At 47.1% G+C, this 12804-nt stretch overlaps 1 protein-coding gene across 2 annotated transcripts in view; it reads left to right on the top strand.

The window, feature by feature from the left end:
• SLC7A14 (solute carrier family 7 member 14) overlaps positions 1-12131 on the top strand; it is a 152718-nt gene extending 140587 nt beyond the window's left edge. The window contains exon 7 of one of the 2 annotated variants that reach the window (XM_029074582.1): positions 9579-12131. In XM_029074582.1, the coding sequence (XP_028930415.1) occupies positions 9579-9901 (323 nt within the window). In that variant the 3' untranslated portion in view covers positions 9902-12131. The remainder of the gene's footprint in view (positions 1-9578) is intronic. The other variant, XM_029074577.2, reaches the window with a different exon arrangement.
• Positions 12132-12804: the final 673 nt, after the last annotated feature.

Here is a 12804-nt window from a genome sequence, read left to right as displayed (position 1 = left end):
TGGTATGCCCCGGGTGGAGACGGGGCGGGGATCTTCCCAGAATAAAGACTGAAGAACAAAGAGTAAATGAGAAGCAACATGGTCTCGTGGATAGAGCACTGACCTGGGAATCAGAAGGACCTGGGTTCTGATCCCAGTTCGGCCATTTGTCTGCAGGGTGACCCTGGGCAAGTCACTCTGCCTCAGTGACCTCACCTGTGAAATGGGAATGAAGACCGTTAGCCCCACAGGGGACATGGACTGTGTCCAACCTGATTAGTTCAGTGGAGAGAGCCCGGGCTTGGGAGTCAGAGGCCGTGGGTTCTAAACTCGACTCTGCCATTTGTCAGCTGTGTGACTTTGGGCAAGTCATTTAATTTCTCTGTGCCTCAGTTACCTCAGCTGTAAAATGGGGATTAAGACTGAGACCCCCACGTGGGACAACCTGATTACCTTGAACAGTGCTCGGCACATAGTAAGCGCTTAATAAATACCATCATCGTCATCATTATTATCTACCCCAGTGCTTAGTTGAGTACTTGGCACACACTAAGAACTTAACAAATGTCATTTAAAAAGAGCTCAATAAATGGTATCGATTAGTTGATCCATCAATTGTTAATCAATCAATCAACTGTAACCCACCTCCTTTAGGGCAGATAATTTGATGAGGGCTTGCCTGTCGCAGTAAAGAAGAGGGAAACCAAATCTCCCTTTTTCTACCCAGGTTCTTCCCTTGTTCATTTCTTCTTCCCCCGATCTGCCTCTGAAGGTTTGGGCTCCAAGCCAGAGATAAATCCCACTTTGTCCTCAGAGGGATCAGGAAGGGTCCAAAGACTTTTCATCTTTCTCCATCTGCCAAACAATCAGTGGTATTTATTGAGTATTTAGCATGGCCTAGTGAGAAGCAGCATGGCTTAGTGAGCATTTATCATGGCCTAGTGATGATGATGATGATGTTGGTATTTGTTAAGCACTTACTATGTGCAGAGCACTGTTCTAAACGCTGGGATAGATACAGGGTCATCAGGTTGTCCCACGTGGGGCTCACAGTTAATCCCCATTTTAGAGATGGGGGAACTGAGGCCCAGAGAAGTTCAGTGACTTGCCCACGGTCACAAAGCTGACAAGTGGCAGAGCAGGGATTCGAACCCATGACCGCTGACTCCCAAGCCCGGGCTCTTGCCACTGAGTCACGCTGTTTCTTAGTGGATAGAGCACAGGACTGGGAGTCACCTGTCACTGCCATCTGTCTGCTGCGTGACCTTGGGCAAATCACTTTACTTCTCAGGACCTCAGTTCCCTCATCGGCCTCAAGTTCAACTCTTCCAATTCTCTCCTTGACCCCCTCTAATCTGGCTTCCATCTCCTCCGCTCCACAGTAACCACCCTCTCGTAGGTCACCGATGTTATCCTCCTCTCCGAATCCAACGGCCTCTACTCCATCCTAATCCCCCTTGACCTCTCGGCTGCCTTTGACACTGTTGATCACTCCCTTTTCCTAGAAACATTATCCAACCTCGGCTTCACTGACACTGTCCTCTCCTGGTTCTCTTCCTATCTCTCTGGCCGCTCATTCTCCGTCTGTCTCCCCCTCTGTCTCCCACCCCTAACTGTGGGGTCCCTCGAGGTTCAGTTCCAGGTCCCTTCTTTTCTCCATCTACACCCACTCCCTTGGAAAACTCATTCGCTCACACAGCTTCAACTATCACCTCTTCACCGATGAAACCCTAATCTACATCTCTAGCCCTGATCTCTCTCCCTCTCTGCAGTCTCGCATTTCCTCTTGCCTTCAAGACATCTCTACTTGGATGTCCTCCCGTCACCTCAATCTTAATATGGCTAAAACCGAACTTCTTATCTTCCCACCCAAACCCTGTCTTCCCGCTCACTTTCCCATTACTGCTGATGGCACCACCATCCTTCTTGTCTCACAAGTCTGTAACCTTGACATTATCCTTGACTCGTCTCTCTCATTCCACCCAAATATTCAAGCCATCGCTAAATCCTAAGTGGTTGGGAAAGTGCGATACAACAATAAACAGTGACATTCTCGGCCCACAACGAATTCAGAGTCTAGGAGGGGGTGGAGACAGACATCGATACAAATAAATAAAATTACTTATACATAAGTGCTGTGGGGCTGTGGATCCACTACCAGAACAAGTGCAGATGGAGGTGGGGCAAAGAGAGCAAGTCAGGGCAACGCGGAAGGGAGTGGGAGATGAGGAAAAGTGGGGCTTAGTCTGGAAGGCCTCTTGGAGGAGATGTTTGGGGAAGAGTAATTGATGCGGGGGAGAGTCGTCGTCTGTGGGATTTGAGGAGGGAGGGCGTTCCAGGCCAGAGGCAGGACTTGAGCCAGAATTGGGGGCGAGACAGGTAAGACTGTGGCACGGTGAGAAGATTAGCACTAGAAGAGCGAAGCCTGTGGGCTGGGTTGTAGAAGGAGAGAAGCGAGGTGAGGTAGGAGGGGGCAAGGGGATGGAGAGCTTTAAAGCCAATGGTGAGGAGTTTTTGTCTGATGCGGAGGTGGATGGGCAACCACTTGAGATTTTTGAGGAGGTGGGGCGACGTGTCCTGAACCTTTTTATAGAAAGATGAACCAGACGGCGGAATGAAGTATGGCTTGGAGTGGGAAGAGACAGGAAGTTAAGAGGTCAGCAAGGAGGCCGATGCAGTAATCGAGGCAGGATAGGTTGAGTGATTGTATTAACACATTAGCAGTTTGGATGGAGAGGAAAGGGTGAATTTTAGTGATGTTGTGTAGGTGGGACCAATGGGATTTGGTGACCTTAGAGTTTGGGGCAGGTCATCAAATCAGAACCGAGGTTCTAATCCCAGCTCCGCCACTAGTCAGCTGTGGGGAAGTCACTTACCTCCTCTATGTCTCAGTTACCTCATCTGTGAATGGGGATTAGGATGGTGTACCCCACGTGGGACAGGGATTATCCAGGACAGGACAGTCCAACCTGATTATCCTGTATCTACCCCAGTGCTTAGTAGAGTGTCTGGCACATAGTAAGCGCTGGACAAATACCATTTTAAAAAAATCCTGTGCCTCAGTTTCTCTGCTTCTGAATAAGGGATCCGGGACTAGACATGCCTCTCTCCTGGGTAACCAGAAAAAAAGAGCCAGAGGAAGGTTGCAGTGAAAAAAACACATCCAAACGCCAAGAGACTCAGAGGGAAGCTTCCGTTGAAGGGATTTATCCTTCTAGAACCCCATTAGACTTCAGCTTTAGTTAAAGCCAAGTGCATATCTAGTTTCTCATAATTCCGATAAATTTCTAGAAACTTCCTCACGACCAATACTCCAGGAACAACTGAGGAAAGCAACAAAAACAAAAAGCCCTGCTTCCACACAGGAGCCTTTTAGCAACTATGTTTACTCATTGAACACAGAGCCCTTGTTTATGTAGGACAGATGGTAGAACATGCTCCTTCTGCATATCTCTCTGTCTCTCTGTCTCTCTCTGTCTGCCTCACCCTCTTGCCGTTTTTTCCTATTTCAATCCAGCTGAGTTACAAAAACCACCCGAGAACAAGAAATGCAAACTAGGACAGGAAGCGTTGGTGTACGCTGGACCCACAGATGAATAATAATAATAATAATGTTGGTATTTGTTAAGCGCTTACTACGGGCAGAGCACTGTTCTAAGAGCTGGGGTAGATTTACAGGGTAATCAGGTTGTCCCACGTGAGGCTCACAGTCTTCAGCCCCGTTTTACAGATGAGGTAACTGAGGCACCGAGAAGTGAAGTGACTCGCCCACAGTCACAGAGCTGACAAGTGGCAGAGTCGGGATTCAAACCCATGACCTCTGACTCCCAAGCCCGGGCTCTTTCCACTGAGCCACGCTGCCTATGTCCAATAAATCGGCCCGTGATCATTTATGCTGAAGCCTACTTTTGCCGGGTAAAAGGACATAGCTCTGAAAATCCTCTGGGCTTTAATTGCAGACAATGGAAAACGATGGTCATTTCTTTGTAATGAGTATGGAAAGGTCATTATGGCCTTTAGGAAATACTGCACATATTATAAAAGCTGAGTTCTATTTTCCCCTATTTGGAAGAGCACGTGTAGCGATGTGAAGGTGCCGTAAACACGTACGCTTCTTTCTAGTTTATGACGCCACTTTTGCCACACACGGAGCTGTGTAACTGGACTCGTGAGAGCGTGTGCCATCTTCAGAGAGCTGAAGGGCCCCTAATCATTTGTCCCGTAAGGGCAAGCCATTAGCTCCCTTTTCCTGATTTTTGGTGTGGATGGCAGCCGAGGGTAGGTAGGTAGGTAAGGCCGGTGACTTAACTTCTCTGTGTCTCAGTAACCTCATCTTTAAAATGGTTTGGACTGTGAGCCCCGCCTGGGGCAGATACTGTGTCCAATCTGATTATCCCCTCTCTAGATTCTTGCACCTGGAGAGTTTCCAGTCCCCTCCCAGTCTCGACTACGGGAGGGAGAGTCAAGCGGAGGCCTGTCCATTCCATTCCTAGTTTGGGCAGTGGCTAGCGAGCGGCAGGCCATCTGCTTACAAGTCAAAACTTCCCTGTGCCGGGCAGCAGCGGCACGGGAGAGAGAGGAGGGAAGAGACTCAGGTTTACTGCGCGGAAGGAGCTGATGGTCAACTGCTTCCGTGTTTTTACCAAGAAAACTGTATGGATCCGCTGCCAGAACAATTGCAGGTGGAGGCGGGGCGTTCTGGGAGAGATACGTCCATGGCGTCACTATGGGTCTGACACGACTCGACAGCATAAGACAACAACAACAACAACAAGACTGTAAACACACTGTGGGCAGGGAACGCGTCTACCAACTCTGTTATACTGTACCTTTCCAAGCACTTTGTACAGTGTTCTGCACACAATAATAATAATAATGTTGGTATCTGTTAAGCGCTTACTATGTGCAGAGCACTGTTCTAAGCACTGGGGTAGATACAGGGTCATCAGGTTGTCCCACGTGGGGCGCACAGATTTAACCCCCATTTTACAGATGAGGTAACTGAGGCACAGAGAAGTGAAGTGACTCGCCCACAGTCACACAGCTGACAAGTGGCAGAGCCGAGATTAGAATCCACGATTTCTGTCTCCCAAGCCCGGGCTTTTTCCATTAAGCCACGCTGCTTCTCGATAAGTGTTCAATTAATTGATTGATTATCTGGTGTCCACCCCGATGTTTGGTATAGTACGTGGCACATAGTAAGTGCTTAACAAGTGCCATTTAAAAAAAAATAGAGGACGGCTAGTCTAATGAGGGAAGAGGGAACCGAGTCACCAATAAGTAGCAGGAGATGTAAGGGGTAAAGTAAGATGTCCCAGTTGCTGGAGAGCTTTGAAGCCTAATTCTGTCTGGGATAAGGAAGCATTTAGCTTTGGAGGGGTGTTTCAAAACCATGTCTTGCTTAACGGCTTTTGTGTTCGGCTGAAGGAGAGAAAGAAGTGGGAGGCAGAAAATTTTCCAGTCGTCCACAGAAAGAAATGACTCAGATCTGAACAAGCTCTGAACAGGAAGACGTGTAGAGAACAGTGAGGAAAAGGGAGACGTGAAAAAAGAGTAAGCACTCTATAAAAAACAACTGATTAAGTGATTGATTGATGAGAGGTCTTATGAAGGAGAAGTCACAGGATTTGGAGATCAGCTGACTGTGCGATTCAAAATCAGGGAGGAGTCAAAAATGAAACCGCGTGGCCTATTGGAAAGAGTCGGGGAGTCAGAGGACCTGGGTTCTAATCGCTGCTCCGCCACTTGCCAACTGTATGACCTATGTCTTGGTTTCCTAATCTGTAAAATGGATATTCAGTAATAATAACAATAATTTATTATGGCTTTTGTTAAGTGCTTGCTATGTGCCAGGCACTGTACTAAGCACTAGGGTGGAAACAAGCAAATCGGGTTGGACACAGTCCCCGTCCCCCGTGGGGCTCACAGTCTCAATCCCCATTTTACAGATGAGGTAGCGCAGGCACAGAGACGTGAAGTGACTTGCCCAAGATCACACGGCGGACAAATGGCAGAGACGGGATTAGAACCCACGATCTTCCGACTCCCAGGCCCAGAGCCTACCCACTACTCCACACAGCAGACATGTGGTCGATCTGGGATTAGAACCCAGGACCTTCTAACACCCAGGCCTTTACTCTATCCACTAAGCCATGTTTATGGTATTTGTTAAGCACCTACTTTGTGCCAGGCACCGTTCTAAGTGCTGGCATAGATACAAGGTCATCGGGTTGGACACAGGAGACGCAGCATGGGCCTGGGAGTCAGAAGGTCAAGGGTTCTAATCCCAGATCTGCTACATGCCTGCTGTGTGACCTTGGGCAAGTCACTTAACTTCTCTGGGCCTTAATCCCCTATAAAATGGGGATTAAGAGTGTGACCCCCATGGGGGACAGGGACTGTATCCAAACTGAATAACTTGTATCTACCCCAGCACATAGACCAGTGCACGGTACATAGTAAGTGCTCAACAAGTACCATAATTAATCATTAATTAATGTCCCATATGTGGCTCACAGTCTTAATCCCCATTTTCCAGACGAGACAGCTGAGGCCCAGAGAAGTAAAGTAACTTGCCCAAAGTCACAGAGCAGACATGTGGAGGAGCTGGAATTAGAACCCAGTTCCTTGTGACTTCCAGGTCAGTACCCTATCCACTAAGCCATCATACTTCTCTATGAAACAGGAACTGTGCCTGTCTCTATAATATCTAATAATAATGTTGGTATTTGTTAAGCGCTTACTATGTGCAAAGCACTGTTCTAAGCGCTGGGGTAGACACAAGGGAATCAGGTTGTCCCACGTGGGGCTCACAGTCTTAATCCCCATTTTACAGATGAGGTAACTGAGGCACAGAGAAGTGAAGTGACTTGCCCAAAGTCACACAGCTGACAACTGGCAGAGCTGGGATTCGAACCCATGATCTCTGACTCCAAAGCCCACGGTCTTTCCCCTGAGCCACGGATCTAAGTGCTTGGCACAGGGCTTGGCATGTAGTGAGTGCCTAACAAATACCACAGTAATTATTATTGCCTTTCACATTCAATTTGGATTTGCGAATTCCATTGTTTATCCCAAAGACAAACCTGCAGAATTTATGGCTTCTCTGGAGTATGTGATACTCTTTTAGTCCCTGGAGTTTCCATAAAAATTTGGTTTTGCTCTTTTTTATGGTACTTGTTAAGCACTAACTATGGGCCAGGCACACAGTCTTAAACCCCATTATACAGATTAGGTATCCGAGGTACAGAGAAGGGAAGTGACTTGCCCAGTGTCACACAGCAGACAAAGTGTGGAACCGGGATGATAATAATAATGTTGGTAATTGTTAAGCGCTTTCTATGGGCAGAGCACTGTTCTAAGCGCCGGGGTAGATGCAGGGTCATCAGGTGGTCCCACGTGAGGCTCACAGTTAATCCCCATTTTACAGATGAGGTAACCGAGGTACCGAGAAGTTAAATGATTTGCCCACAGTAACAGAGCTGACAAGTGGCAGAGCCGGGATTCGAACCCATAATTAGAACCCAGATCCTTCTGACTCCCAGGCCCGTGCTCTAGCCACAGATGAGCAACGGTGCACCTAAAAAGAGAAAATGCCTCTAGAAGAATGTTAGGCCAGGTCTGCAGCTGGTTGATTCTAGGATGCGTTGCTCATTAAGTGTGTACATCTCCAGTTTTGGGGGCTTATGGACAAGTGGCTTCATTTGGGTGACAAGGGAGGAGCTGGAATCAGATGAAAAAATAGTCATCCCTCCTCCCTTGAAAGGAAATATCTTTCAGAATCAGAAGCACAGTAGGTTTTCTTGATTATCTGAGCAGCAAACATATTGTTTTGGCATTCGCTGAACCTCTACTGACTGCTAGACACTGTTCTAAGTGCTTAGGAGAGTACAACAGGAGCAAGACAGAGGGTCCCTGTGCTAAGGAGCTTACAATCTATGCTTCTAGAGTCTAAGCAGAAGTCAGGCAGAAAGGCTATCCGGGTAAGAAATGTCGAAAGGATTTGCAGCAGCGCAGAAAGAATAGGCAGGTACTAGGAGGGCAGCTAAGCCTCCGAAATTCCGGTGAGCGAGTTAGCCAGATTTACACCTTACCCCCCCACAAGTTATTAAAGCTAAACTGTGGAATTTAAATGCCAAGTTATGTGCCAAGCACAGTACCAAACACTGAGGTGGATACAAAATAAGTCCCATATGAAGCTTCCCAAGTATTTTGCAGATGAGGGAACTGAGGTACAGCGAAGCTATGTGACTTGCCCAAGGACACACAGCAGGTAAGTGACAGAGCCAGGATTAGAACCCAGGTCCTCTGCCTCCTAAGTCGGGCCTTTTTCCACTAGGCTACACTGAAACCTAGTTAGAGTTGATTTGGTGTACAGCTTGTGATGTATGAAACAGCATATCTCCTCCAAGGAGCCTTCCCTGACCGATCTCTCACTTCGCCGCCCTACTCGCCCTCCCTCTGCATTGCCTACGAGGTGGGGTCTCTACCCTCTAAGCACTTGGTTAATCACTCCCACCCCAGCCCCACAGCACTTGTGTGTAAATCCTTATTCTCTGGTGTTTCCCCTAAATGTAATTTATTTGCATGCCTGTGGCTTAGTGGCTAGAGCATGGTCCTGGTCCTGGGTTCTAATTCCGGCTCCACCACTGCAGTGGAACCTCGGGCAAGTCATTTAATAATAAGAATAATGTTGGCATTTGTTAAGTGCTTACTATGTGCAGAGCATTGTTCTAAGCACTGGGGTAGATACAGGGTCATCAGGTTGTCCCATGTGAGGCTCACAGTTAATCCCCATTTTACAGATGAGGTAACTGAGGCACAGAGAAGTGAAGTGACTTGCCCACAGTCACACAACTGACAAATGGCAGAGCCGGGATTTGAACCCATGACCTCTGACTCCCAAGCCCGGGCTCTTTCCACTGAGCCACGCTGCTTCAGTGACCTCATCTGTAAAATGGGGATTAAAAATGTGAGCCCTATGTGGGACGGGGCCAGTATCCAAGGTGATTAACTTGTATCTACCCCAGTGCTTAAAACAGTGCTTGGCGCACAGTAAGCACTTAACAAGCACTGTAATTATTAATATCATTAGAAGGTAAGCTCCTCGAGGGCAGGGAACATGTCCACCAACCCTACTGTATCGTACTCTCCCAGGCGCTCGGTACAGTATTCTGTATCCCCTTTCCCTCTCCTCCTCCCCCTCTCCCGTCCCACCCCCTCAGCACTGTACTCGTCCGCTCAACTGTACATATCTTCATTACCCTATTTATTTTGTTTATTTTGTTTAATGAGATGTACATCACCCTGATTCTCTTTATTTGCCATTGTTTTTATGAGATGTTCTTCCCCTCGACTCTATTTATTACCATCGTTCTCGTCTGCCCGTCTCCCCCGATTAGACCGTAAGCCCGTCAGAGGGCAGGGACCGTCTCTATCTGTCGCCGACTTGTACATTCCAAGCGCTTAGTACACTGCTCTGCACATAGTAAGCGCTCAATAGATACTATTGAATGAATGAACGAATGTGCAGAATAAGAGCTCAATAAATACCACCGATCGATTAAACCGCTGACGGCCTTCCGCGTCCTCCTCCGCAGGTATGCTCATTTACTTCGGCTACGGGATATGGAACAGCACCTTAGAAATCAGTGCCCGGGAGGCGGCCCTGCACCAGAGCACTTACCAGCGCTACGACGTGGACGACCCTTTCTCCATGGATGAAGCCTTCTCCTACGCCCCAGAGGGGGAAAACAGTCAGGACTGGGGGGGAGTCGTCGACGACAAAGCCTTCTATTACCAGCAGGTGTCGGAGGCCAAGGGAAACAGTCGGACGAGTAGCAGACCGAAGAGCAAAGGCAAACACAAACAGAACTCTGATGCCCTCATTGAGAATGACGAGTTAGACCGCTCCCTCGAGTAGGTGCAAACCGCTAAAAAAAAGGGCGGGGGGTGGGGGGGGAATGATTATGACAACCGGCAACCTAACCCGTGGGCTAGAAGGTAATGGCTTCCTAGGCTCTTATTTTTCAGTCCCGTCTTTTCCCGAAAGCCAGCGGGCCCCGGGATAACAGCACGGACCCGGCTACTTTTCCTCTTCAGGATAGTTCTGTTAGAAAAAAAAAAAAGTTTGCCCCGAGTCCCGTATTCGGTACCTTCGTGCAAAACTAAAATCGAGGCTAGAATCAGTTGGTTACCCGACCTTCAGAGGTGATTTTTTTGAAGTGAACATTTCTGAGGCCTTCCCTTTGATGGCTAACTCGCTGATTGATTCTCTCCTGAAATCCCGACGGGCAGGGAGCAGGGTTCCTTGGGTAACAGTGACCCTGACGTGCCAGTGTGCCAAAGCAGATGGGTAGGTGGCAAGTGACCCGATTTCCTCCTCAACTGGAATTGGCGAAGGCGCAGGGCACCGGCCCTATCCACCGACAGCCTTCTTTGAGCTGCTCTAAGCCGATGTCGTCGACTTGGCCCTGTCTTAACGAGTAATTTTTTCCTCCTGAAACTTTTGGGAAAAAAAATGGATCCTCTGATAAGATGGGCACATCTTAATGTTTACTAAGGAACTTTCAGGGCTGGCCAAAACCAGACCAAGCGAGGTTCTGTGAGTCTGGGCTCACGTAACCGAGGGCCCAACAAGTAGGCAGTGGCTGAGAAATGTGAACTAAAATGAAAGGTAACCCCAGCCCGGCCTAAAGACCTAGGAAAAGAATCCAGCTCCAGTCTTCTGGGGAACGATGCTGAAGAGTCTTGGCGGCAGTCTTGGTAGAACTCAATCGTCTTGGCCAAAAAACACGAAAGAAGGGTCAGAAGGGGCGCAGAGTTTAGGGCAGGATATGTGAAGAAGCATTAGGCCACGGTGGCTCTGTGACAGGACAAAAACGTGGGCGAGCAAAGGGGCCCCGGTCTTTGGAAACCATTCTACGGATCGTATTTTGTATTTACAAGCGGATGTCTCTGAGCTTTCCTTTAAGATAGCCAACTATTCCATCGGCGGGTGCTACTGAGAAAAATGTTGAAGTGCAGCTAGTTAGTTAATGGCATTCATAAGAATTGCATTCCCTTTCTGAACCAAATGATCTAAGACACCCTCTTCACTACACACGCTCACACACACATACAAAAAAACCACACACACACACACACGTACACAAGTGCACACACTCAGTTTCACAACTTTCTTATTCTAGAAGCTGAGCTCTCTCGCTAGATTTAAAGTGAGTGTCTCTGTAGCCCAGATGGAGTATTCCCAGAAAAACAAAAGTCCTCCACGATAAAATCTTGTGGCAAAATGGTCTCCACATTCAACTAAAAATCACAAAATTCTCCCCTTGGGTCTTCATTATCTGGTTCTCCTATTGAACTCAGTGAACTCAGTACAAGTATCTAAGGGCAAAATTTGAAATAAACCTAGACTCCACATGCAAGAATTATCCTGAAAAGAAAAAATAAATGACATCGTCCTTTATCCAGCTATCCTATGCCTAATTTTTATGCCGAAGGTTTTCCGTTAAACCTATCGAGCCACAACAGAGCCTGAGGAAAAACTTTTCAGATCACGCTCCTTCCCCTCTAAAGTCGTTAACTCTTAGTTCTTCTCCCTTTGTATCTGTTTGGATTGTGGAGAACAGTCAACTGTGCCCTGGAGAATAGACTTATCAGCTAGTGTTTCATTTCCCTTCTTAGAATGTAGAAGATGATCAGTTCTTATCTAAATAGCGCCATAGCACACTGAGGTTTAACGTTATGAAAAGTATTTGCATTACAGAGAAAGCGTTTTTCACCGATCTATTTACAATTAACCGAGACTGCATCCCATAAATAGCTACAGCGCAGGAGTGGTTACTAAGAGCTTCGGATTTCTTTCTCTTTTTAAAAAGTATTTCTTTATATCATTTCAGTGGAAGAATGGCAACTGCCGTGTTAAAGATGACCTTATGAAACTGTGCCTGGATCTGATTGGCTTGCTAGAAACAGTCGGTATCAGTGAATCAATCGGTGGTATTTACTGAGTGCTTAATGTGTGCAGAGCACCGTATTAAGAGCTCGGGAGAGCATGAGGAGCAATATGGACTAATTGGAAAGAGCACGGGCTCGGGGGTCAGCGGACCTGAGATATAAACCCTGCTCTGCCCGTTGCTTGTTGTGTAGACCTTGGGTGAGTCACTTAATTTCTCTGTGCCTCAGTTTCCTCATCTGTAAAATGGGGGTTTAATACCTATTCTCCTCCTAGTAAACTGTGAGCCCCAAGCGGAACAGAGACTAGGCCAACCTGATTAACGTGTGGCCCATTATGGGCAAGGAACGTGTCTACCAACTCTGTTGTATGCTCGCCAGCGCTTAGTACGGTGCTCTGCACACACTCAGTGCTCAAGCATTACCACTGATTGATCTACCCCAGCACCTAGAACAGTGCTTGACACAGAATAATCACTTAACAAATAAAACAATGATAATAGTAGTAATAATAATAATAATAAAAACAATAATACAATACAGTAGAGCTGGTAGACACGATCCCTGCCCTCAAAGAGCTTATAGTCCAGAGAGTGTGAAACAACTACATTTTATACGTTAATGTTATACAGTACATATGTGTAATAGTGGATCCCTTGGCGAGAAAAAAGGTTTTGGATTTATTTTAAGACTAATTCCATCTACCTTATTCAACTTTAACCTGTAGTATCTGCTGACTCCAGTTTGGGGAAATATTTTTCTGTTTAAAATGTTGGCGGGGAAAGTCCTGAAAGCAAAGTGAAAACTAGACATGAAAAGGAATTTCTCCTTCTAGTCAATGAAATGTATGCCCAGAGGTGAAGCAACGCG

This window comes from Ornithorhynchus anatinus, chromosome 1 (assembly GCF_004115215.2).
Source record: "Ornithorhynchus anatinus isolate Pmale09 chromosome 1, mOrnAna1.pri.v4, whole genome shotgun sequence".
NCBI classification, from domain to species: domain Eukaryota; kingdom Metazoa; phylum Chordata; class Mammalia; order Monotremata; family Ornithorhynchidae; genus Ornithorhynchus; species Ornithorhynchus anatinus.
This window is presented reverse-complemented; position numbering and strand designations above follow the sequence as displayed.